Source organism: Lactuca sativa, chromosome 1, assembly GCF_002870075.4.
Source record: "Lactuca sativa cultivar Salinas chromosome 1, Lsat_Salinas_v11, whole genome shotgun sequence".
NCBI lineage: Eukaryota > Viridiplantae > Streptophyta > Magnoliopsida > Asterales > Asteraceae > Lactuca > Lactuca sativa.
Window position 1 is genome coordinate 18,704,056 of NC_056623.2, and position 23,943 is coordinate 18,727,998.

The 23,943-nt window shown below is 36.0% G+C and overlaps 2 protein-coding genes across 2 annotated transcripts; one reads left to right on the plus strand and one right to left on the minus strand.

Moving 5' to 3' along the window:
• The first annotated feature begins 9,847 nt into the window (after window positions 1-9,847).
• Window positions 9,848-11,634, plus strand: LOC111915712 (UDP-glycosyltransferase 89B2). Its single transcript, XM_023911346.3, has one exon. It carries the CDS (start codon window positions 10,072-10,074, stop codon window positions 11,482-11,484), a length of 1,413 nt encoding a protein of 470 aa, XP_023767114.1. The 5' UTR covers window positions 9,848-10,071; the 3' UTR covers window positions 11,485-11,634.
• A 4,741-nt stretch (window positions 11,635-16,375) lies between these two features.
• LOC122195820 (uncharacterized) lies at window positions 16,376-17,896 on the minus strand. The gene is made up of 3 exons (XM_042897993.1): window positions 17,768-17,896; window positions 17,601-17,674; window positions 16,376-17,219 (listed from the first exon to the last, which is right to left on the minus strand). The coding sequence occupies exons 1-3, from the start codon at window positions 17,874-17,876 to the stop codon at window positions 16,920-16,922; spliced, it is 483 nt and encodes a 160-aa protein (XP_042753927.1). The 5' UTR covers window positions 17,877-17,896; the 3' UTR covers window positions 16,376-16,919.
• Between the last annotated feature and the right edge of the window lie 6,047 nt (window positions 17,897-23,943).

Below are 23,943 nucleotides of genomic sequence, written 5' to 3' on the forward strand. Positions count from 1 at the left end.
ACTTGAGAAGGTAGTCATCGGACCACCGCGTGGTCGTGGGTTCGGGTCCCACGGATGGCGCCAAATGATGGAACATCAGTCTCCGACGAGTCTTCTGGTCTTCTGCTGCGACGGAGATCTGACATCACAGTGCAAACCTGTTAGAGCCGCCCCAGGGACTGTGCCCCGGGAGCGGGCTCCGACGGTCAAGTTAGATCAGCTAGAAGATCTGAGATGGTCCTCCATAGCTGGAGAGAACCATCTTGGTGCTGGTGGCTGACGACGGCGGGTGGCGGCTGAGCCACCCGGCCGGAGTATAGTGGCGGCTGAGCCATGGGGGAAGATCTAGGGAGAGGTCCAGGGGAAAGGTCCCTCTCCATGGAGGAGGTACTGTTCATTATATAGGGGACAATTAGGTCAGGCCTTGGGCCTACCCAATTCAGGCCCAACTAGCAAGGAGTTGGGCAAGGCCGCCCGGAGGCGCTGAGCGGGGCTGGCGGGTACGCACCATGAGAGGATGGCAAGGGAGCACCAGGCAAGGCTGGCAGGAGCGCGCCAGGCCAGGCTGGCGCGCTAGAGCAGTCTAGGCCACGCCAGTGGACCATATCTCATCAGTAGGCAATCGACTCTCACTGTGGGATGACCTTGAAGCCGTTGGAGTCAATTTCTCTCCTTGGAAAGTTCTTAGTTTTCCTTCTTATGTAATTCCTTTGCAATTTCTTTTGAGTTGGTTGAGTTGGTGAAGTCAATTGGTTTCTCATTAGTGTTATTGATTATGCCTCTTTCTACCTTCAATCTTGTGATTAATGTGATCAACTCCAGCCATATTTGATTGTGTTTTGATGATTTATGTTTTTCAAAAATCATGTTAAGAAGACTCTCAAAAGTGTTAATAATCAAGTCCGTAAATTGCTCAAAGTTTTGAATTCTTACCTTCTTTGTTGTTGTTAAAACTCATGTTGATCTCTATCTCATTTCTAGTGAGTATTTTTCTGTAAAAGACCATTTTTTGAACCATCCAAAAAGTCATAAAAATAGTCCTTAAAGGTCTAATATGTGGCTTAATGGTGGAGGGAACTCAATCCCTTTAATGGTGTTTTCTCTTTTAGCAATGTACTTTGTTTTTTCCTTAAAATCAATGTACATTGACTCATGGTTTGAAATTGAAATTGTCTTTTTGACTTCATGACATTATGTTACTTTTAAGAACTTAATTTTCAGCTTTATAGTCATTTTTGGTTATGTATTAATGAGTTAAGTTGTCAATTAACCCTTACAACTAGAGATGCAAACGGGGGCGGATATTGACGGATACTACAATACCCGTCCGCGAACCCGACCTCCGATCCCCACACCCATCCCTGGCTCGCCCCGCCAGATGCCTAATGGGTTTGGGTGAACAAATCTGCAACGGGTTCGGAGAACCCGGTGGATACCCATTTAGTAGATAATGTTCTATTTTTTAGAAAGATGAAAGTAGAAAAACATATAATAATTATGACAATTACTTCTTCCGCGGTATCTAAAAAATATAAAATTGTTTAAGACATGAAGATATAAAGTTGTTCGGTAAATAAACAACTTTAAAAATATATATATACATAGTTAACGAGTTTGAATTGGGCACACAAAACTTTTGCTATTAAAGGTATCATATTCTTACTTTTTGCAACTTTGCAGCTTAATCCAAGATTAACACACATGCTAAACTGTTCAGTAACCTATACCTCGGTAACTTAAGAAGTAATTAATAAAATCAATTTTCTATATGTTTATTTAATATATATATATATATATATATATATATATATATATATATATATATATATATATATATATCAAGTCTTAAATGGGGCGGGTAATAGCATAACCGTCCCTGCCCCGTCCCCGTTACAGTTAAGAAATTGAATCCCCATCCCCGATCTCAATACCCGATCCGTTCGGGTCGGGTCCCCACGGGTAGCGGGGAATACCCGATCCGCTTGCATCCCTACATACAACTCAAAACTAGGAATTGTAGGAAACTGCCTATTCTTTCCCTGTTTTGTAAAAAATCTAGAAAAATAATCGAGAGTCACATTTAGGATCCGTAAACTCTCAAAGTTTAGATTTTGCGTCTAGTTTGTCCCTGAGTTTTCCTAGTACCTTATGTTGTCTCTAACCAAGGTGAAAATCATCATCTTCACTGATTGGTCACATATTAGCTGCATGGATATGCAGTTTTGTAAAATTCATAGAAAATTATAGAAAAATCGTATGGACCAGTATGAGCACTTACTGAAAAGATAAAAGTCTAAACTACTAGAATATGAAAAAAAAAATTCTATAAGTTTAGGTAGTGTTGAAGTGGTATTGAACAGACTGTTGTTTCAAGTCAAAATATGAGCATTTAGCCTAGTAACTAGTTTACATGTTTGGGGGTATAGAATAGCTATTTTTGATCTTGTAGACTTACAGTATTCTACTTATTTGCGTTGTGTTAAGGGAAATATTAATACCTCAAGTACTATAAGATTTAAAGTGCGGAAATGGTGCTTTTTTACAAACGTGAGTCAATCTTTGTGGTTAATTAAAGTACTTGTTAGGAATTCCATATCTTAGAGGGATTGGAATGAACCTATGTTGTTTAGGTTGCATGTACCCCAATTTTAAATGAAATTTTGATGTGAGTGATGTTTCCTTCATGCTATACTCTTTTTTTTTTGTTATTTTGATGTGAGGGGTATGGTAGGTCCATAATAGAAAGAGGGATTTGCGTTGATTGAGTGTGACATTTGGATGCTAAATTTTTTGGTAATATTTACGTATTTTGGTTAGGATAATGCATGCTTGCATTAATGATGAAGTGATGATATGAGCATGATTATATAAAAGATGTAAAGTGCCTTAACTTATACTTTGTTGCATGTTTACATAATGTAGAGTATGTAAGTAATATGCCATCTAATATTATTAATAGAAATTGAGCAGAATTACTTAGGGGTCGTTTGATAGTTGCTAACTAGGTTAGAGCTGATTGGGTTAGAAATCTATTGAGTTCTAAGTAAGTTAACTTCAAACAAAAACTTGTTGTTTGATTTTGCATCTGACTGACTGCATAAAATGACTATATGACCCTCAAACTACCAAGTTCCATGCATCAAAAATAAAATTGAATGCAATCTTATAACAAACAGAAATTAAATTATACAATTGAGTTCTTGCATCTACACGTTCAAGTTGAAATATTATATGTAATGCTCATAAAATTCATGATAAATTTAAACTTTTTAAATACAACCGAAAACCATAAAGTGTTTATAAAAAAGTTTTCAAAACATTTCCAATATCAGACTTTTCCCAAAATCATAGATCATAATTAGAAGATGTGTACGGCCATGCCTTCGCCTTCCCGCGGTCATCCGAAGTACCTGAAACATAACCCAAAACTGTAAGCCAACATTTAGTGAGTTCCCCTAAAATACCGACACACAACCAAATAACATATATACAATAACAACATGCAATGGGTCCACAAATAAAAGACCGGATTACCCCTGAGCCCATAAACACAAGTATGGCTTGCCTTCGGGGCCTACAACTTATGCCTGGCTTGCTCCCTAACCAGATCAGCCTTCAGACTGAATTACCATCAAGCCCTTAGTATGAGTCTGACATACCACCCGGTCCTCAGCTTGTATCTGGAATGCTTGTGAGCCCTCAGTATGAGTCTGGAATTCCCAACCCGACCCTTAACTCAAATCTGGAATGCTCCAGGATTTGTTGGCTACAACACAGAGCAGTACAACCTCAACCCCACACAATATGTCGACATATAACAAATAATACACATATACATATAATCATGCAAACAGAATCACAGGTAGTCCTACAGATCTACCAGACTAGCATATCCACAATTAGCATAATCATGCATATCTATTCCATGCTCAACATATCAGTGAATAGCAGGATATCAAACCAATAGGCCGGCATTGGTGCCTTCGACCCGTAAGTACAGTGATGAACACTTATCTCGTAAACTGGATAAAAGTTGATGAGGTCTCAACTACGAATCTCAACTCCAACCGCCTCCTATTCCAACCAATTGACCAATATCAATTAGAATTCCCAAAATGCCCTTAAGGTCAAACTAGGTCAAAGTCAAAGTCAACTGGTCAAACCAAATAAGTCAACCGAGTCAACCTATTCGAGTCAACTCAACCGGATTGACCTAGTGCGAATACATGGGGCGTACTTCGAAGGTACGTTGGGCATACTCGAGTCCTCACATGTTGACCACCATTGGGGTGGTTGACCTCGTACGCAAGGTGTACTAAAACTTATTAAGTGCTTAATGGCATAAGCACTTACGTCCATATTTCAGATCCAAGGCTAAAATACACTCTAAAGTCATAATATTCCAACTTTATGACTTTACATGGCCATTAAGTGCTTATCTCAACTTCTTCATCCATCAAGACATTCTACAAGATACATGGAGCAAAACCAACCATTTGAAACCCATTTTTATGACTTAAGACCCTCACAAGGGTCTGAAAGGACGACTTAATGGGTCAAGAACATGATTTGTTCATGAAACACCACATTTGGGACAAAAAGAGCCTAAAACTAACCCAAAAAAATCTACATGAAACTACACCAAGTTCAGAACTTGATACCTCAAAATAGTGCCAAAAGGTAGTGTGATCTTGGATCGAGAAAGCTTCACTCTTTCAAGGGTCTTCTCTTCCTTTCTTCTTCTTCAAAAGCACCAAAACACACACACAAGTTTAGAAATGGCTTCTCAAGAGGATATTAGGGTTGCAAACACGTATGAGAGGGTGGAGGCTGATAAGGTGAAGGAAATGAGACCATAAGAGTGCTTAAATACAAACCAAACCTTAAAAATTAGGGTTTCTTCATCTGGCAAGTACGCCAACGTATACTGATGTATGCTCAACGTACACCACGTACGCATGGCGTACTCCGAAGGCCTAACATTAAAACAATGCCATTAAGGCCCTTTTGCATAAATGTCTTGAACTTTGGGATGAAAACACAACATAAATGAATTAAAGGGGTTAAATTTAGAAATACCTCACATCGGGATTTTACATTATAGATGTAGTTTTATCAATTACACATGATAAAGCTCTACTCTACAACAACATCAAACATTATTATCGAGAAAACAATTACACTGTATATATATATATATATATATATATATATATATATATATATATATATATATATATATATATGAAACTACTATGAATTGAAACACCAAATATCAAATAATTACCAAAAATAAAACAACAATTTCAATGTACTCGTCATAAACAATTTATCAACTATCCCAATTTTCTCTATCAAACCTCAATCCAATCTTTTTCCGTGTATAACAGCCCAATGCATTGTGCCTTTTCTAAAATTTGCGTCAAATTCATCATGAGCATTAAAGCTTCACCCTTTGTTAGCCATATCAAAAAAGAATTATCTTCCTTTCTTTTGTTAACACAACTCTAATTCAACAAAGACTCATACCATTCCCAAATCATGATCAAAACAACATGACTTAAAACTTGTTTCTGAACAACCTTTCATTAAAACCATCAAATGAACCGGATTAAGTTGCCATCTATCACAGATCTCCTTGGGTAGACTTCAGCCCCAAAAGTTAGTACCTAACATCTTTAAGGATTACTCTAGCTACTTCCTTCACATCACAAAAGCAATGCACTTGAAGATAATCAGTTCCAACTAAAAACTAATCATATGGATCAAATCTAATTACAGGGATCAAAATACCATGAAGTAATAAAAGGAATCGCAAGAGCACTGGGAATTCGTAGACAAATTATTTTTCGAAATTGGGAAAACCATTTACAACAAACTAATTATAGGGATTAAATCTTACATGTGATAGAATTGCATGGAAGAAACTAAAAAAATGCTTTCAACATGGAAGAAAAACTTAAGGGAGATGACTCACTGAGGAAGTCAATGGCACGAAGGAGGAAGTTAACAATGTAGGCGGAGGCGAAGGAGGATGAAGGATTTGTAAACAAAAGTGGAACGCCGATAAAAGGTGATGAACGATAGAATAGGGTGATGGTGTCGCTGGCAGAGGCTGAGGAATATCGACAGATGCAGAGGTGGGGAAGGAAGCAAAGTGCAACTGAAGAGGTTCTGTTTGTGTTTTTCCTTTAGCGCAAGGGCAAAATAGGATGACGATTATTTCATTTAGGTCAATAACTAAATTTGAGTGGACCGAGTCAGTGTCTTGGTTAGAAATAACTGACCGAGCCGGCCACATTTTAACATTATCAAGCGGACTGACTACTGACCGAGTCAATAGTCAGCTATGATTGGACTTGGGAAGTGCAAAATAAACAGCCCCTTAGGGAGGCTAGTTGTGTAATCTTTACGTGACGAATTAATAATGCATTAATTAAAAAGGGGAATACACTTAGTGGGGCGTAAGGGATAGCAACATAGATTTAGGTGTGTACCCTATCCAGATACTTGTGAGGGACTTATAGGTTGAAAGATACCTAAAGGGGAAATAAATTAAGCCAATAGTGACGTAGAGTGGTTTTTCTAGACCACCATTTGAGACACGGTTCGTGGACACTAAGGTGTTCAAGGACTAGAGTGATATTGGCGTAGTGATGGCGCTGGATCAAATATCACATTTACAGGTGGGAAGTTTCTAGTGATGGAAAACAATGATAAGTACCACTCTTGAATGACAACGCACATAGTCAGAGTATCGAACGTAATGCATTGAGGGCAATGTTACGAGTGAGAGTTGCGCCTCACTTAGAACATTGGGTCGAGCTGGTCATGTTAGTAGTGAATGATATTTTTACATCTTGGGTTAGTGATGGACCCAATGGGGGAAGGGTTGGGTCGGTCACTTAGTAGTGAACGGGTTTTTCCTTCAGGTTAATGATGGACCTGCGTGTGGGGTGTCTACCTTACGGGTTAGTAATGGACCCATGTGTGGGGTGTCTAACTTATGGGTTAGTGATGGATCTAGGGATAGGTTAGGAATACTTAATATTTATCTAACAATAAAAGATAAATAACAACTGTAGACTTTAATGATGCTCTAGTGATGTATGTGTTGCGTGTCATGTAAGTGATGTATGTGATGATATGCTATGTGTGTTTTCCTAACATTGTACTTCTGGTTGAGTCACTTAGCTTAAACTGACACTTGTTTCTTTTTTTTTTTGTGTGGCTTTTGCCTTGTATTGGTATAGGTAGCATGATATGATGGTCGGGTGAGTATTGAGGGCTTATGGGTGGTTACCTTTCGATTTATGTCTTAGTATTGATACCATTTGGACATGCCATTGAGTTTCATAACACTTGTTTTTGAGAACTTAATTTGGATTGGTTTATGAACTTTAATTTTGATAAATGTTGTTTTTGGTAATAAAAGTAACATTGATGATGTTTTCATGAAATTCAAAATAAGAATTCTGCTAACTTATTTTGTTAAATAAATGTATTAAAAAATGGGTGAAAAAATCACGATGTTACATTAAGGGATTAAGAGCTTAATGAAAGCTTGTTGAATAACCAAAATTAGTGGTGCGACCATTAGCATGTTGCGATTGTTTTGTCGTTTAGCTTTCGTGAAACGAACAAGGAGCTGGCCGCCATGTGGTTGATTGTTGACTTTGACTAGTTAACCGTTGACCATTTAAGTTTTGACCGGTTTGACTTTTGGTCAAAACTTTGAGGAATTAAGCTATAAACTGAGGTTTGACCTCTGATTGTAATCTAGGTTGTTCTCATTGTTGATACATTCGATTATGCGAGTGTGTGTTGGTTTAACTCTTTGATTCATGTGACCAGCTTCATTGGGTACGACTGTATGTTTAAGTTGCTTAGTTTGTTTGCTTATTATGTGTTGGATCCTAGGGGAAGTTGGCTATAAGCTTTCAAGCCAACTAGAATGGTAGCTAGAAGTTTAACAGATATTTAGGATGATGGCTTTGTGCCTATAGGCGCGCTAAGGTAGACCTGACAAATGTGTCGTGTCGTGTCGGGTTCGTGTCGTGTCAAGACATTAAACGGGTTGAAAGGGCTTGACCCTAACCCAACCCATTTAATTATCGTGTCGTGTCAACCCGTTTATTTTCGTGTCGGGTTTCGAGTTAAGGCTTAGACCTTGTAAATATATTGTGTCATGTCGGGTTGAAATATTTTAAAGGTTGGAAAGTAGGAGATGTGGAGGCAAAAAGGAAAAGTGAAACACTGAAGTTATGAGATGGAATGACAAAATTTATAGTTAGCTTAGAAGGAAAAATAAAAAGAGTTAAAGTTGGGGAGCAAAAGGGATAGTTGGTGAGGATGACTAAAATTAAGTAACTTTGAAAATTTGAATATTCCTTCTAATTATCGAGTTTGACTCCCTACAAGTCTATAACATATAATATATTTATAAAAATATGAAATTAATAATAAATAATATATAATTAAATAGGTCATATTCGAGTTGAAAGTGTTGACCCTAACCCTACTTGTTTAATTATCGTGTCGTGTCGTGTCAACCCGTTTATAAACGTGTCTAAATCTCTGACCCTGACCCGCTAAGTTCGTGTCGGGTTTTCGTGTCGTGTCATGTTTTGCCAGGTCTACACTAAGGTGTTTACTATGAATTGATGATGGCTGAAAGTTTAACATCTCTTTGGGATGATGTCCTTATGCCTATAGGTCCACCGAGGTGTTGACTATGAGCATTGTATATATGCACTTAATATGTAATGTAATATATGATATTTTTGAGAACTCACTAAACTTTAACTTGCAGTTGTTGATTTACACCCTGTTCCCGAGTTTATCAAAAGAAAAGAAAAGAAGAGAAAAGAATGTCACGAGAGAAAAGAAGAGAAAGGAAAGAAAAACAAAATTTTCTTTTGTGTTCCTGAGTTGGAGAGAAGTGGAAGAAAATTAATCATTTTCTTCTTTCCTTCCAAATCCTCCCAAATCGGAAGGAAAGATAGGAGGGAAAATGATCATTCCATTTCTCTCAACTTATTTCCTTTAATGAAACTCAGGAACACCAATTTCTTTCATTTCCACCTATTTCCTTTCCTTTCTCTCGTTAAGTTGAATTTGGGAACGGAGTGTTAATGTTTTTTGATCGAGGAAAGACTCCAATTTGATTGTATTGTACATGCATCACTAATGATTATGTTTTGATTCACGATGTTTCAAATACATAAATGGTTTTGTGACATTAATTCTTGATATTTTATCTTTATGGAAAATGAATGCTATATTTGTGTTTAAAAAAATAGTTTGAATTTGAAACATAGGATGTTACATGAACACTTTGAAAAAGTTCAATATCAATAGAAATTATTAGATGATTGACTAGTATTGTATTAATTATATTAAACTATTTTGTTATGATATTATTTAATGGCGAAATCCAATGGCCCTAAGTACTTTAACTCACTTACATCTTTATGTCTAGTGTTCACATTATCGGGTTTTTAGTTTTGCATTTCCAAAGAAATTTCTGAAAAAATTAGTTTAGAGGAAATTGTCTGAGACTTAAAAAAAAACAAAAAGTCGGGGAGTTCCACTTTGATAAGTGATGCACAGATATTTCATCTTAATTATTTTGTTAAAATTTTGAGGTCATATCCTTGAATCAAATTAAAATGGTTTTATACTTTTTTGTTTTCACGTTTGGTTCCCGCCCTCTAATACTGTTCATGTTCCACCCTTTGATATTCCTTGTATTTATCCGCTTTATTATAATATAAATAATTTTTTAATATTTTAAAGTTTAACAAATTTAGAATTTAAATCTCCGACTAAAATTCGATATTTCCAAGTTTTAAGAACCACGACTCTCACGTTTTAGAAATTAAGTTAAGCGACGTCAAAAATTAAATTTGATTAAAAGTGTAGATGCGTGTTATCAAAGGGACCAAACCTGTAACTTAGTATAATGATATAAGGGAACGGTGTAGATCAGCCTTAACCTAGTTTTCATCGAGATACGAGAAGTTACCAATCTCATGATCTAATCCCCAGACTGTCGCACATCCGCCACACACATACCACCGGCGATCAACTATGCCGATTCCGATAGCCGGCATCGATCCTGGCTCCCACATCCTGGTTTTCCCTTACCCAGCCCAGGGACATATGCTATCTCTTCTTGATCTCACCCATCAACTAGCCATCCGAGGCGTATTCATCACAATTCTCGTCACTCCCAACAATCTCCCTGTTTTATCCTCTCTCCTCTCCGCCCATCCAACTACCATCACCACCCTCGTCCTCCCATTCCCACCACACCCCTCCATTCCTTCCGGCATCGAAAATGTCAAAGACCTACCCGCCGGTGGCTTCAAGTCCATGATGGTGGCCCTAGGCGATCTACACACCCCCCTTCTCGATTGGTTCCACAATCACCCTACCCCGCCGGTAGCCATCGTCTCCGACATGTTTCTTGGATGGACTCATCACCTCGCATGCCAGCTTGGCATTCGCCGTTACACCTTCTCTCCGTCTGGTGCGTTAGCTCTTTCCGTCATCTTTTCCTTGTGGCGCTACCCACCCAAAAGGGCTGAACCACAAAACGAAAACGAGATGATAAGATTTCCCAAAATCCCGAATTCCCCGGAATACCCTTGGTGGCAGCTGTCCCCGATTTATCGAAGCTACGTGGAAGGAGACCCAACTTCGGAATTCATCAAAGATGGCTTATCCGCTAACATGGCGAGCTGGGGAATCGTCATCAATTCGTTCTCCGAGTTGGAACGAGTTTATGTTGACCACCTTAAGGAAGAGCTCCGCCATGATCGTGTGTTCGCCGTTGGGCCTTTACTCCCTCCTAGCAATAGTACAATCAGCAGAGGTGGGTCCAGCTCAAAGGACGTCTTATCATGGCTCGACACGTGTGCATCTCAGTCGGTGGTGTATGTCTGTTTCGGAAGTCAAGCGGTGTTGACCAACGAACAGATGGAGGTGGTGGCACTGGGTTTAGAGAAAAGCCTCGTAAACTTCGTATGGTCGGTGAAAGAACCCACCGCCGGACACGTGACAGGAAAATACGGCAAGATTCCGGCTGGATTCGAGGAACGTGTGGCCGGTAGGGGTGTTGTTGTTAGAGGGTGGGCGCCGCAGGTGGCTATACTGAGTCATGACTCGGTAAGTGCGTTCTTGACTCACTGCGGTTGGAACTCGATCATGGAAGCGGTGGCGGCGGGGGTTTTAATGCTGACGTGGCCGATGAGCGCTGACCAGTTCTCCAACGCGACGCTGTTGCACGAGTTGAAAGTGGGAATCAGAGCGAGTGAGGGACCGGATACTGTTCCTGACTCGGGCGAGTTAGCCGAGTTGTTTAGTAAATCATTGAGTGAGAAGACCCGAGTGGAGAGAGAGCGAGCGAAGGAATTTGGGAGTGCGGCAAAGCAAGCAACAAGTGAAAATGGGAGTTCATGGAAAGAGTTGGATAGATTAGTGGCCAGTTTATCACATTAAAGGAATCAGTGGACCAATTAGCAAAAATCAAGAAAATTGTGCAAAATTTAAGTTTTTTTCTTAAAAAACGCTGTAAAAAATGGTCAGTGTGGGTATTTATTTTCTTTTAATTTAATCCAAAAAATAAATCAATTTGTATGTAGTCCAAAACGATTTGTTTGTCATATTTTTACAATTTTTTTTTTCTATTTATCTACAATTTTTTAATTATATAAAATAAGAATTCCACATCCATTCCTTCTTAACTCTTTTTCTAAAATACTAAATGATGAGAGGTGTGAACTTGACTGTAAAGTCAAGTTTAAACTAGGGGTGTTCAAAAATATCCGCATCCGAACATCCGATCCGAAAAATCCGATCCGAAAATATCCGAAAAATCGGATATCCGAAATTTCGGATACCCGAAATTCGGATATCCGGATTTTCGGATTCGGATACGAATATTAAAATGTGAAATTTTCGGATATTTTGGATATCCGAAATCCGAAATATATAATATAAAAATTATTAAAAATAGTTTTAATGCATTTAGTTTTTTTATTTGAAATTCAAAAAGACAAATTATTAACACTTTTACTTGGTACGCAAAGTATGGATGATATAAATGTTACATTTTTTTGTTGATTTTAGTAATTTGAGTTTGATTTTTCAAGATCTTTAGGTATCGTGAGGTATCTTGCATTTAGCCGGACCAAATGAAATATTACTATATCTAACAAATGCATGGAAACGTTCTTGTTTTTGGAGAGTTTATTTTATTTATTTAAAACTAATGAAATTCGGATATCCGGTTTAATATCCGAATCCGTATCCGAATTTTCGGATATCCGAAATTTCGGATACAGATTCGGATATCAAAAATCAACTATCCGAATTTTCGGATATCCGGTTTTGAACACCCCTAGTTTAAACCATGATGTTTTCTAAGATGTAATAATTTTATATACATTAAAAAGATAAATTATAAAATTATAGAATTATATAAATTATATCAAGTTTTGAAAAGTATTATATTATCATATAATAATTAAAAAATAATTTTTTATACCTAATCAGAAAAAAATACATATGGTCATGCCTTGAAAAAAAACTCAGGCAATAAGTTGATAAGGCACGTCTGGACATGTTATTTGTGCGCCATTCGTAACAAACCCGTCTTGAACGTTTTCGTAACAACTATACCAACCCTCGCGTCTTAACACACCATGACATGCGCCTGACATGCTTTTTAGAACCATGCTTTTTCATTTACAAATATATCTCTCCTACAAATCAATGTATAAAAAAGGTGTAAATGGCAAAAAAAGATTAAATTGAAAGTTATTATTGAGTTATAAAGTTTTTCAAGACATAATTTAAGACAATAATTTTATATACATGATTTGTTTTTAAACAAAGTAATTTTTTAATATCTATTCTAATAAATGAAGATTTTTTTTTGCCACTTGTCACTCTTATATTAAGTTAGACACATGTCATTTTTTAGTATTTTTAAATAAATGTTTTTTTTTCCACTTGTCATTTTCTCATTTTATATCATTTCTTAATTAACAATCAAATTTACACATCAATTAATAATTGTCTTATTTAAAAATAGTCAACAAACTACAATATTAGTACTTATATATTGTATTTAATATGTTTCCTTTTAAATTCAAATTTTAAATTTTGAATTTCAAATCAAAATTTTCAAATTTAAACAAATCTTTGTTTAAATCTTCATATATATAATTTTTTGTTTTACCAAACCCGTATATAATATACGGGTCTCACAACTAGTTGATGATAAAAAAAAAAGTCAATACATATCGACGCAAGGCAAACGGGCAACAAATTACGCCGCTAGTCCGTTCTGGGTGGCAAAACTTTTTTTTTTTTTTTTAAATATAATTTGTAGATTTAGGAGATATAACATTAGACCTGTTGGATTCTGTTCAGGAGTTCTACCGCCTGTGGCACGAAAAAACCAAAAGTCTCAACTCATATAATCACATACCTACTCTAATAAATAAGGATCTTTTTGCCATATGTCACCTTCTCATTCATTTTGCCATATGTAATTTTAGAAAAAACATCATAAATGGTCTTTGTGGTTTCCAAAAATCTGAAGTTTAGCCCCCGTGGTTTAAAAACGTCATAGATGGTCCCTGTGCTTTCAAAACTTTTGATGATTGGTCCTTATTGCTAACTTCGTTAAGTTCTGTCCATTAACTAAATGACATTTTCGTCATTTCACTACCACAGGAACCATTTATGATGATTCCTCTTATTTTATAAAAAATACAATAATATACAAAAGGGACCCCTCTCTCTCTCTCTCCTGTTTTTTTTCTTCGTTTAGCACCACACAAACACCCCCGATACTTGCTATTGTTGTCCCCATTTCTTCTTCATTAGACTGTCAAGACTCACCCACCGGAGGTGGGTGGTCCTCTGATCACTGGAAAACGCAAAGATAAGAGGAGGTTGTTGCCTCCATCCCAACCTCTAACGGATACCTTCCCGTCGAAGCTCAACCCCCAAACACCCCATGTCATTGCTCTCATTTTCTTCTCCTTCAATCTGATGAAGAGGAGGTCCCACACCCCCACTCGACTTCTGATTTTGTCTAGTTCTTTCTCAAACAGGTGAGGGACGAAGTTTTCCCTTCCCCTTTTGCGTTAGCCGGAAACGAACAGACAAGAGAAGGGTCGTTGGAAAATCCAACAACTCCTTTTCTTCTTCATCGGTTTCAGTCGCCCTTTCTCGTGATCTCTCAGCCTCACCGGAGATTCTCGATTTTTCCTTCTGTTCGTTTGTTTCTTCATTGACCTGATGAAGACGATGATTCCTTTCCCTGTTGTTTGTACCAATTTACTTAAACCCCACCTCCTTATTGTAACACCTAACCATCGACAACTAGGTTAGAAATAACCACGAAGCTCCTTCCTTCATTTCCTATACATCGATTCAAGAACCCAAAATTCAGAACATGTTTAGTATTTTAGGGATTGTGGTGGTGTTCATACCCAAATCCAATGAGGTCAGGAGGGGAAGGAAACCCCTGCTCTATTTTCTGGTTCTAAATTTCTCCCCTTTCTCACTTGATTCTCTTTCTCACTCAGTAACCTCCACCAAGAAACCCACTAACTCCCTTGAATAACTGTTGAGTGATCGAAAAATGATGGACATAAGGGAAGGGAGGTTGTTGGTGAACAGACACGAGAATATGAAGAATAGGGTGGGGTACTTAAAAAGGGTGTTTTCCGAGAGGGAGAGAGAGAGAGAGAGAGAGAGAGAGAGAGAGAGAGAAAGAGAGAGAGAGAGAGACTTTGCATATTATTTCCCTTTTTTTAAAAAAATAAGAAAAACATCATAAATGGTCCTTGTGATCGTGAAATGACGAAAATGCCTTTTAGTTAACGGACAGAACTTAACGGAGTTAGCAATAAGGATCAATCGTCAAAAGTTTTGAAAGCACAGGGACCATCTATGACATTTTTAAACCACAAGGACTAAACTTCAGATTTTGGGAAACCACAGGGACCTTTTATGATGTTTTTTCATAATTTTATGGTAATTTTAAATTAAATTTTATTCCACGTGTCATTTTATGGTTTTTCCATTTAATTAAATTTCATATAATATTAAATGTATTAATAAATGCATATCAATTTCATTAATGAACTTTCCTTTAAATTTCAAAATTACCAAGTTAAAGTTTTATTAGTTTCTTTTATTTACTTATCTAAATTATTTGTTTAAATTTAAAAGAGAAATAAAACACTTTAATTTTTATAATTCAACATTTTTTTTTTCATTTTTCTTATAAATTCAAAGTTCTTAATGTTTAGAATTTTATATTTAATTTTTATTTTAAATAAACACATGTAATACCGGGTCTCACACCTAATATAGTAATAAATCATATACACAATTTACTTGACTCTTTAATTCTTTCCATTACATATATAATTGATCATTTTATTTATTTATTTATTTATTTTTTTATCATTTGTCAAAAACCTAACACAATTATAAATATATTTTATATGAAAATGTCATATATATATATATATATATATATATATATATATATATATATATATATATATATATATATATATATTTTATTTGTAAAAAATAAAAAAGTAGTAAATTTTAATATATTTTTTATACAATTCAGAAAGCATGATTTTTTTTAAATTGAAAACTAAAAGAAAAAATAAAATAAAACGACCAATACTGTTGTGTCAGTCAAAGTTGGGTTGTGAATTTGTGATCTTCCATAGCCCGCCGACTTCGATTGTGATCAATAGTTTTTTTTATACGGTGTTATAGTGTCATGATGAGTTGTGATTCCTCCCAATAAACATGGTCTTAAGTCGATTTCTATACCATGTATTTATCATATTATGAGTTATGATATGATATGAAATATGATTATGTATAAATAATGAGATATAAAACGTATACAAAGTGTGGTGGTGGTGGCGGGTGGAGGTGGTGGGGGCAGCGGTGGTAGTAGTGACGGCGGTGGTGGCTAGTGATGGCTGGTGGCGGCGATAGTGGTGGTGGTGCTAATGGTGGCGGTTAATGGTTGGTAGCAGTAGTGGTGGATATTGGTTTTCAGATAAGTAAAAGAATACTTATGTATTCTGTTACTTTTTTTTTTGATGAAAATGAATGTTTTTCATCCAACTTTAGAATAAATTTACTTTTCTATATATAACAAAAAAATTATTTTATTTAGGAATCTCTTTCGGTCTCTAAGTCCAGTCAAACGCATGAAGGAATTAAAATTCTTTTCTTTCTAATTTCATTCATTTGCTGCCAATCTTCGAATCAAATGTGCCCTTATATGAAAATGTGTGTTGGGTGTGTGTTTGTGTAGTGGACCTTTTTTTTTTTTATTTTTTTTTTTATTTTTTTATTTTATTGTGTTGGTTGTGTGTTTGTGTGGTGGACGGCTCATCATAAGGTTTTATTTAAGATTCATTTTAGAAAAAACTTATAAAAAACATAGGGGAAGTGTTTTTAATAGGACTCTTCTTTTCAAAAAGAAAATAAAAATAGAATTTGACCTATGTTTCTTGATTGATAGCACCTCTTTTAATGTTACTCACAAATAATATCAGTATCTGAAGTAAATAATAATCAGCAAAAGATAATCATAACGTACAAAGTGTCCAAAATGACCCAAAACCTCAATAATACATTGATTGATTAAATAGATATATATAAACAAAAATATTAGCTGTCTTAATCCTAGTAGTATATATGTGTGGTAACGTACAGTTATATGAGATTTCCACAAGTTTTACCTATATATAGCCTACCAACAAGATCAAATAAAAGGATGGAGCAAAGGTATAAGAAAGAAAGAAAGAAACTAGCACTACAAAATTGCTCCCCTTTCTTGAATGTATACGATCATTAACCCTATCTATATGAAGTCAGTTATTTTTGGGTGGATGAGACCTTGGGACATGGTAATCAGAATTAAGAGCCATGAAAGTCGAGCTCATTTTGACATGATGATGATCATCATCATTATGATCTATCTTCTTGCTTCTCTTGGTCATTTTATGACCACCTTTTCTAGGGTTTCCACTTGAAGAAGACGAAGCTTTCTTTGACACCATCTCGTCACCATTTATATGTTGTTCCTCCGCCATCTTCACCAGCATTCTCCTACCATTTATCATTCCATTTACCAATGTTCCAACACTTGCAGAAACTGCATAGAGGGTACCCTAAAAACAATTCAAATATAAATGTCCTAAGTCAGTTGTAATATACTTTATAAGATGTAAGCATGATTAAACCAAATATGCTAAGTATATAGGGTTCTTAGCTTCTGTATTATAGAGTTTGAAGAAAGTGCTCATTGTTGCAAATTACAATATTTGGACGTTTTGAAAGAACAATCTGGCCAATCTAAATACCATGATTTTAAAAACTAATTCATACACAAAAATTTGCTAGTGTCCTGATCAATAAAGATACATTTAAAACCGATGTGCTTGTTTTTTAAGGAGAATATACCATATAACATTTTTGGTGACTCGAATTTTGGAATGAAACCATACACATGTGTTCATGTAGCATTCCATGGTTAAGTGAGCAAAATTCACCTTTTCTTGTCTGGACAACAAGGGCCTTTCTTCTTCTGCAGATTTATCTCCAACCACCATCACCATCTTAGCATCTACACAAGTTCAAACCGAAACTTAAGCACTCTAAAGGGATATCATAATTAGTTGAATTCAAAAGAAAAGATTGTTTGAGTAAGTGAAGTTACCTTGAAGAGAATATGCAACACCGTTAAGTAACATGAATATGATTGCAAAGACAAAGATACGAAACCTTATGGAAACCATTTTGTTCTTTGTTTCTTTCTTTGCATGCATACTTTTAAGAACAAAACGATATGGAGAAAATGGAATGGGAAGGAGAGCATTGATAATTTATAGACCCAAGATTCAAGTCAAAGTCAAAGATATATTCTTTAACCTTTATCCCATTAAAATATATAAAAGTGGGTACAAGCAGCACTTTTTTGGAGACCCAAATTCATTTATTTTAACTCAAACTATTGGATTAATAAACAAATAAAGTTAAATATTGGGTTTCACATGATGGTTGAGACAATTGAGACAAGTGAATAAAATATTACGTTATTTAATACTAATAGTCATGTTTATAAGTAGGCTTTTGAATTATTATTTAATAATGACAAACACAAGACAATATATTATATACCAAGATGGGTAATTACAAATCTAGTCTTTTTTTTCTTAATTATTTATTAAAAAGTAGCCAAAAAATACCATTTAGCCAAAAATAGCCAACAAAATAGTAGTCAACTATAAGTTGACTACTGTCAACACCGTTGATTACTGTTTTAGGTCGAAAAGTACTTTTTTATGCTAATGATCTACTGTTTCACGGGCCCGTTTATTTTTTCGTGGCCCATTAGCCCATAGTATATAATAAAAAAAATTTCAGATTAGTCATTTTTACCATGTTTTATCTAATTTTCATCAAAATTTTACCATGTTTGTGATTAGGAGTAGGTTTTGTATATGAGGTTAAATTTTTTTTGAATAAAATTGAAAAAAAAATATAAAACCGTAGGTTTCATACGAAACCTACGGTGTATAAGTGTCCAATGCACAATTTGTGCAGTGTCGATTTGTACATCTTATAAAAAAAATTCAAAATTTTAAAAAAAAAAATTTAAAAAAATTAAAACCATAGGTTTTTTCACAAAACAGTAGACGAAACCCCAAAAACAGTAGATTAAAAAAAAAAAAAAAAACGTATTTTCCCCCCAAAACCGTAGGCTACAGTTTGGGATACCATAGCTAAACCGAGAGGAAACCGTAGGTTTCCCAAAACCTACAGTTTTGTAGCTTACAAATGAAAAAAAAAATTATACAAAATACGAAACCGTAGATGATTTAAGGAACCTACGGTTTCGTGAGCTATATTTGGACATTTACTAATTTTTGGCTAAACATTGATAATCACTTCCTTAATTTGGCTAGATTGGTAATTACCCATAAATATAATAATTTGAGTAAATTTAGAGAAAACAAAACTGATTAACATCGTAAAGTTGAAATGACAGCACTAACTTATATATAAAATTGTAAATTTTGTTTAAAATCTTAAATAGCAATATATAATTATATTAAGGTATAATGAATTTTTAATATGAATTAGATTTAAAATCGGAAAATCAGATCGGAATCGGAGCCGTTAGAATTGAAATATTTACAACCAGTCCAGGTTTAAAGAATGTTTTTATCCTGGTTTCGGGTCATCCGGGTATGAGTCCTTTGGGTCCGGGCAAACCGGGTTTAAGAATCGGAACCCGTGTTAGGATCCGGAACCGGTTTTAGGGGCCAAAACCAGTTTTTGTGAAAAGTTTAAAACATACATATCTCATTCATTTGAAGTCGAATTGACATGCAGTTTTTTCCAACATGTATTTTTGAGTTTGTATATGATTTTAAACTATAATTTTATATTGGTTTCATATAAATTGACTTACAATCCCCGAAAAGCCGGATATCAAAGCTGAAAACTTTTTTTTTTTTTTTTTGTATTCAGTGAAAATTTTAAAACATGCATATCTAATTATTTTGAAGTCGGATTAGCATGCGATTTCTACTAACGTGTAGTTTAGAGTTTTTATATAATTTTAGACTATACTTTTGTCATTTTTGGTTTCATATTTATTGATTTACAGTTCCCCAAAGTTGAGATATCAAATCTGAAAATTTTCAGTTTTTCAATTTTTTTTCTGTATTCTATGAAAATTTTAAAACATACATATCTAATTTGTTAGAAGTCAGATTAGCATGCAATTTTTTTTTCAGTATGTAGTTTAGAGTTTGTAATTTATTTTAGATTATAATTTTGTTGTTTTAGGTTTCATATTTATTGACTTACAATCCTCCAAAGTCGAGATATCAAAACTGGAAATTTTTAGTTTTTCAACTTTTTTTTGTATTCTATGAAAATTTTAGAACATGCATATCTAATTCAATTGAAGTCGGATTTGCATGCAATTTTTTTCAAAATGTAGTTTAGAGTTTATTCATAATTTAGACTATAATTTTGATAATTTTCATTTGATATTCAATGATGTACAGTCCCTCGAAATCGAGATATATTTGTAACATCTATTTCCAAGTATTGCCCTCGAGACCCAACCTTTCTAATTTTAAGAGTTTTTATAGATGTCACGACGTGCTGATGAAGCTCACCACGATGTGGTAGCGCTCCATAAAGGAACACGCGTTTTCAATCACCATGACATGGCCACAATGTGGTGGCAGCAGAATGAAAACCCTAATTTCGAGTCTTGAGCCCTATTTAAACAACATTATGGCTAAGGTTTGCCCTTAACTCCAGCTTCCATCCATTTGAGAGAAACCCTAGAGTAGGGATGAGCAACGGGTAAGACCCGGGCTGGACCGGTCCGAAGACCGAAAATCATGAATTACCTTAACCGAAAACCGGACCGTTTTTGTATGTATCGGGTCCGGGTTCGGTCCGGTCCGATTTCGGGTATTAAACCGGTTTCGGGTTTTGGACCGAATTGGACCGTTTTTTTTTTGTAATGGTGGAATGCGATGGAGAGTTGGAGGGCCGAACCCAAAAAATAATTGTCACAACTATGAAAGAGCCGCACAAAGGTTTTTTTTTTAGTCGTCGCTCTTATGGACAAGCCTCACAATTTCTAAAAACACTAATAGTAAATAAATGTTCATGGTTTTTAGAAAAAAAAAAGCCTAATAAATAATATTACGATAGATACATTACGGAATATTCAATTTGGTGAGACATGTGGTACTTAATTTTAATACGCAATCACATTAGATATATTCTTTTTTTGTAGCAATAATTTATAATTTAATAAAAACTTTATAGCATTAACTAATAAGTCAATATTATTATTTATATATTCTAAAATATGTACAAAAGAAATTAAGGTGAAAAAGTTTTTCGGTCCGGTCCGGGTTAAAACCCGTATTCCGGGTACGGTCCGGTCCAAACCCGAAGTCCGAATAGTGGTAAAAACAAAACCCGAAAACTGGCCCATTAATCTGAATATCCGGTCTGGTCGGGGTCCGGTCCCGGTTTTTTTCCGGTCCGGTCCGGTCCAACGGGTCATATGCTCATCCCTACCCTAGAGTGTGTGTGTGTGTGTTTATGTGTATTCTTGGTGAAAAAGTGAGTGTTCTAGACCTTTCAAGGTTCATTGAAGAATGAGAGGATGAATCAAGCATGTAAGGTGACTTTTTGTTGTTAGGGGCTGCTTTTACTTCAATACTTAGACTCCAGAAGGTATAAAGTTTAGAAATTTCCACTCCATGAGTTGCTTATGATGTGAGTAAGTACATTTTTGGTTTTTGGAAATGAATTCTTGGAGTTTGAAGCAACTCCAACACCTTGGATAAGATCTATGCTAGTTCTTGGACCTTATGGTCCCATAAAGTTTGTATCTTTATCATAAATCAACCATGCCTGATCTTTCTAGGTTACTTGGTCCCTTTTAGAGTTAGGGTTTTAGATCCAAGCTTATAGAGGCTAGAGAAGGGATAAAGTTGAAAACTTTATCCATACATAGCCTAAATCAATCCAGATTTGAGCTTCGGAGTTCTCGAAATAAGGATTAAGAGATTAATGAATTATGTTGGTCAAGACGTAACCATGACGTGGCAAGTTTGTTTCCACATTGTCGCGACAAAGGGATTAGTGATAGTTTTGGAATTTAGCCTCCACTTTGTGTCCATGGTGTTGGCAATGACATGGTGACTAGACTGTTGACTTCTGACCTTTGACTTTTTGACCAAGTTTTACTTGAGGTCAAACTTTAGGGTTCAGGTCTTAGATTGAGGATGTATCCTTATTTGGCTAGGCGTGTGTGGTACTATATATATATATATATATATATATATATATATATATATATATATATATATATACACACACACACACACACACACACACACATATATATATATATATATATATATATATATATATAGAGAGAGAGAGAGAGAAAGAGAGAGAGAGAGATATAGAAATAGAGAGATAGAGGTTGGCTCAGGAGTATCTATCGCTCAAGCAGACGGTATAATTGGTGACGAAGATCACCAAGATGTTTATAGAGAGAGCCTTTTTTCCCTGAGTATGTTGCTTCGGAGCAGGTATAGATGTCATGATACTTGAGCATGCTCAAGATGAAGATCAAAGAGTTTGTAATGACTGCCCAATAACAGACCCTAGCAAAACTGTAGTCCCACTCCCATAGGAGATATATCGAGTTGAAGACTCAGAGGAGGTAGAAGAGGCAGAACCCAGTCTAGACCCAACTAGCATCTAAGTGGTTCAGGCCTGATGATTCACGATCTAGAAGCCAAAAGGGCTGCACTTGCAGTAAATGTGGCAAGGTGTACGAGGTTTTATGTCGGTCAACGATGAGATGTCATTGGTATGGCAAGCAGAGCCATTATGTGCGGGATTTATAGCAGTTATAACAACAACAGGTTACAAGGGTTTGTTATCATTATGATTAGGTTGGCTATGTGAAGTACAAGTTTCCCTTGATTGATAGGCCAGTGCATACACCAACCTTTATGAATTTAAGGATCACAGATGGCGGCCAGGGGAGAGCTGAGGCTCCGAAGGCTAGGGGTTATGCTTATCAGTTGACAGCAGAAGAGGCCATGATGACACCTAACGTCGTTATTGGTATGTATCTATATATGCTTATGTTAGCTCTTATTTTGAATTGCATGCTTATGTTTATGATTTGCTTAGGTACATTCCTAGTTAACTCTTTGCGTGCTATAATGTTGATCGATTCAGGTGTGAGTAAGTTCTTTATATCACTTTCCTTTAATAGGATTTTTGACATAGCTCTTTGAGTATTGGAGTGTCTGTTGCAAGTTTCCATCGCCAATGAACACAAGGTTTCCTCTTTGAGCATTTTCCACGACTATGTGTCAGAGATTTCCAGGGTGCAATTTCCGATAGACCTGGTCCCTATAGCGATAGGAAATGTATGTATGATTGTGGGTATAGATTGGTTGGGTCGGTTCGGGGCTCTAATCGATTGTGAGTAGCAGTTAAAGATGGGGCATACTCCAAATTGGGGAGAACTGAATGTCTACAGAGAGGGTACCAGGGTTTGTTCGGCTTTCTGTTCTACCACAAGGGCCAAGAAAATATTTGTAGCAGGGTTGTACTCAATACCTTGATTATATGACTGATACTAGAGATGCGAGGGGACATTCCATTGCTGATGTTTCTATGGTTCGAGAGTTTCTCAATGTGTTTCCATAGAATTTACCTGGTGTACCTCCTGTGAGACAAGTTAAGTTTAGGATCGATTTGATCCCTAGGGCATCTCAAATCGCTAAGGCGCCATATCGTCTCGCACCGCCTGAGATGCAAGAGTTGTTCTTGCAGCTTTAGGAGCTGCTAGGCAAGGAGTTTGTCCGCCCGAGTATCTCCCCTTGGGGAGCACCAATCTTATTTGTGATAATAAGGATGGGTTGCATGGTATGTGTATTGATTATCGGGAGTTGATCAAGTTGACAGTAAAGAACTGTTATCCACTCCCGGGGATTACTGATCTTTTTGATCAAGTATAGGGCGCGTATTAGTTCTCCAATATTGATTTGAGATCGGGGTATAAAAATATGAGGGTCAGAGAGGGGGACATTGAGAAGATGGCCTTTCCGACTCGATATGGTCATTATGAATTCGTGGTCGAAGATGCTTTAAGTCCAATGTGGTCGAAGATGCTTTAAGTCGCAGCGTAGGTGGCTCGATGTGGTGAAGGATTATGACGGTGAGATCTTGTAACATCCGGAGAAGGCCAATGTGGTTGAAGATGCTTTAAGTCGCAAGACAACTAGTATTCCTGTTCAGGACTTATGTTTGAGGATGACC

Coding starts and splice junctions, on each gene's coding strand:
- LOC111915712 (XM_023911346.3), top strand. CDS start 10,072: ATGCCGATTCCGATAGCCGGCATCGATCCTGGCTCCCACATCCTGGTT.
- LOC122195820 (XM_042897993.1), bottom strand. CDS start 17,876: ATGCATGCAAAGAAAGAAACAAAGAACAAAATGGTTTCCATAAGGTTT. Junction 17,675..17,767: donor TGTTGCATATTCTCTTCAAG/GTAACTTCACTT, acceptor GAACTTGTGTAG/ATGCTAAGATGGTGATGGTG. Junction 17,220..17,600: donor TGTTGTCCAGACAAGAAAAG/GTGAATTTTGCT, acceptor AATTGTTTTTAG/GGTACCCTCTATGCAGTTTC.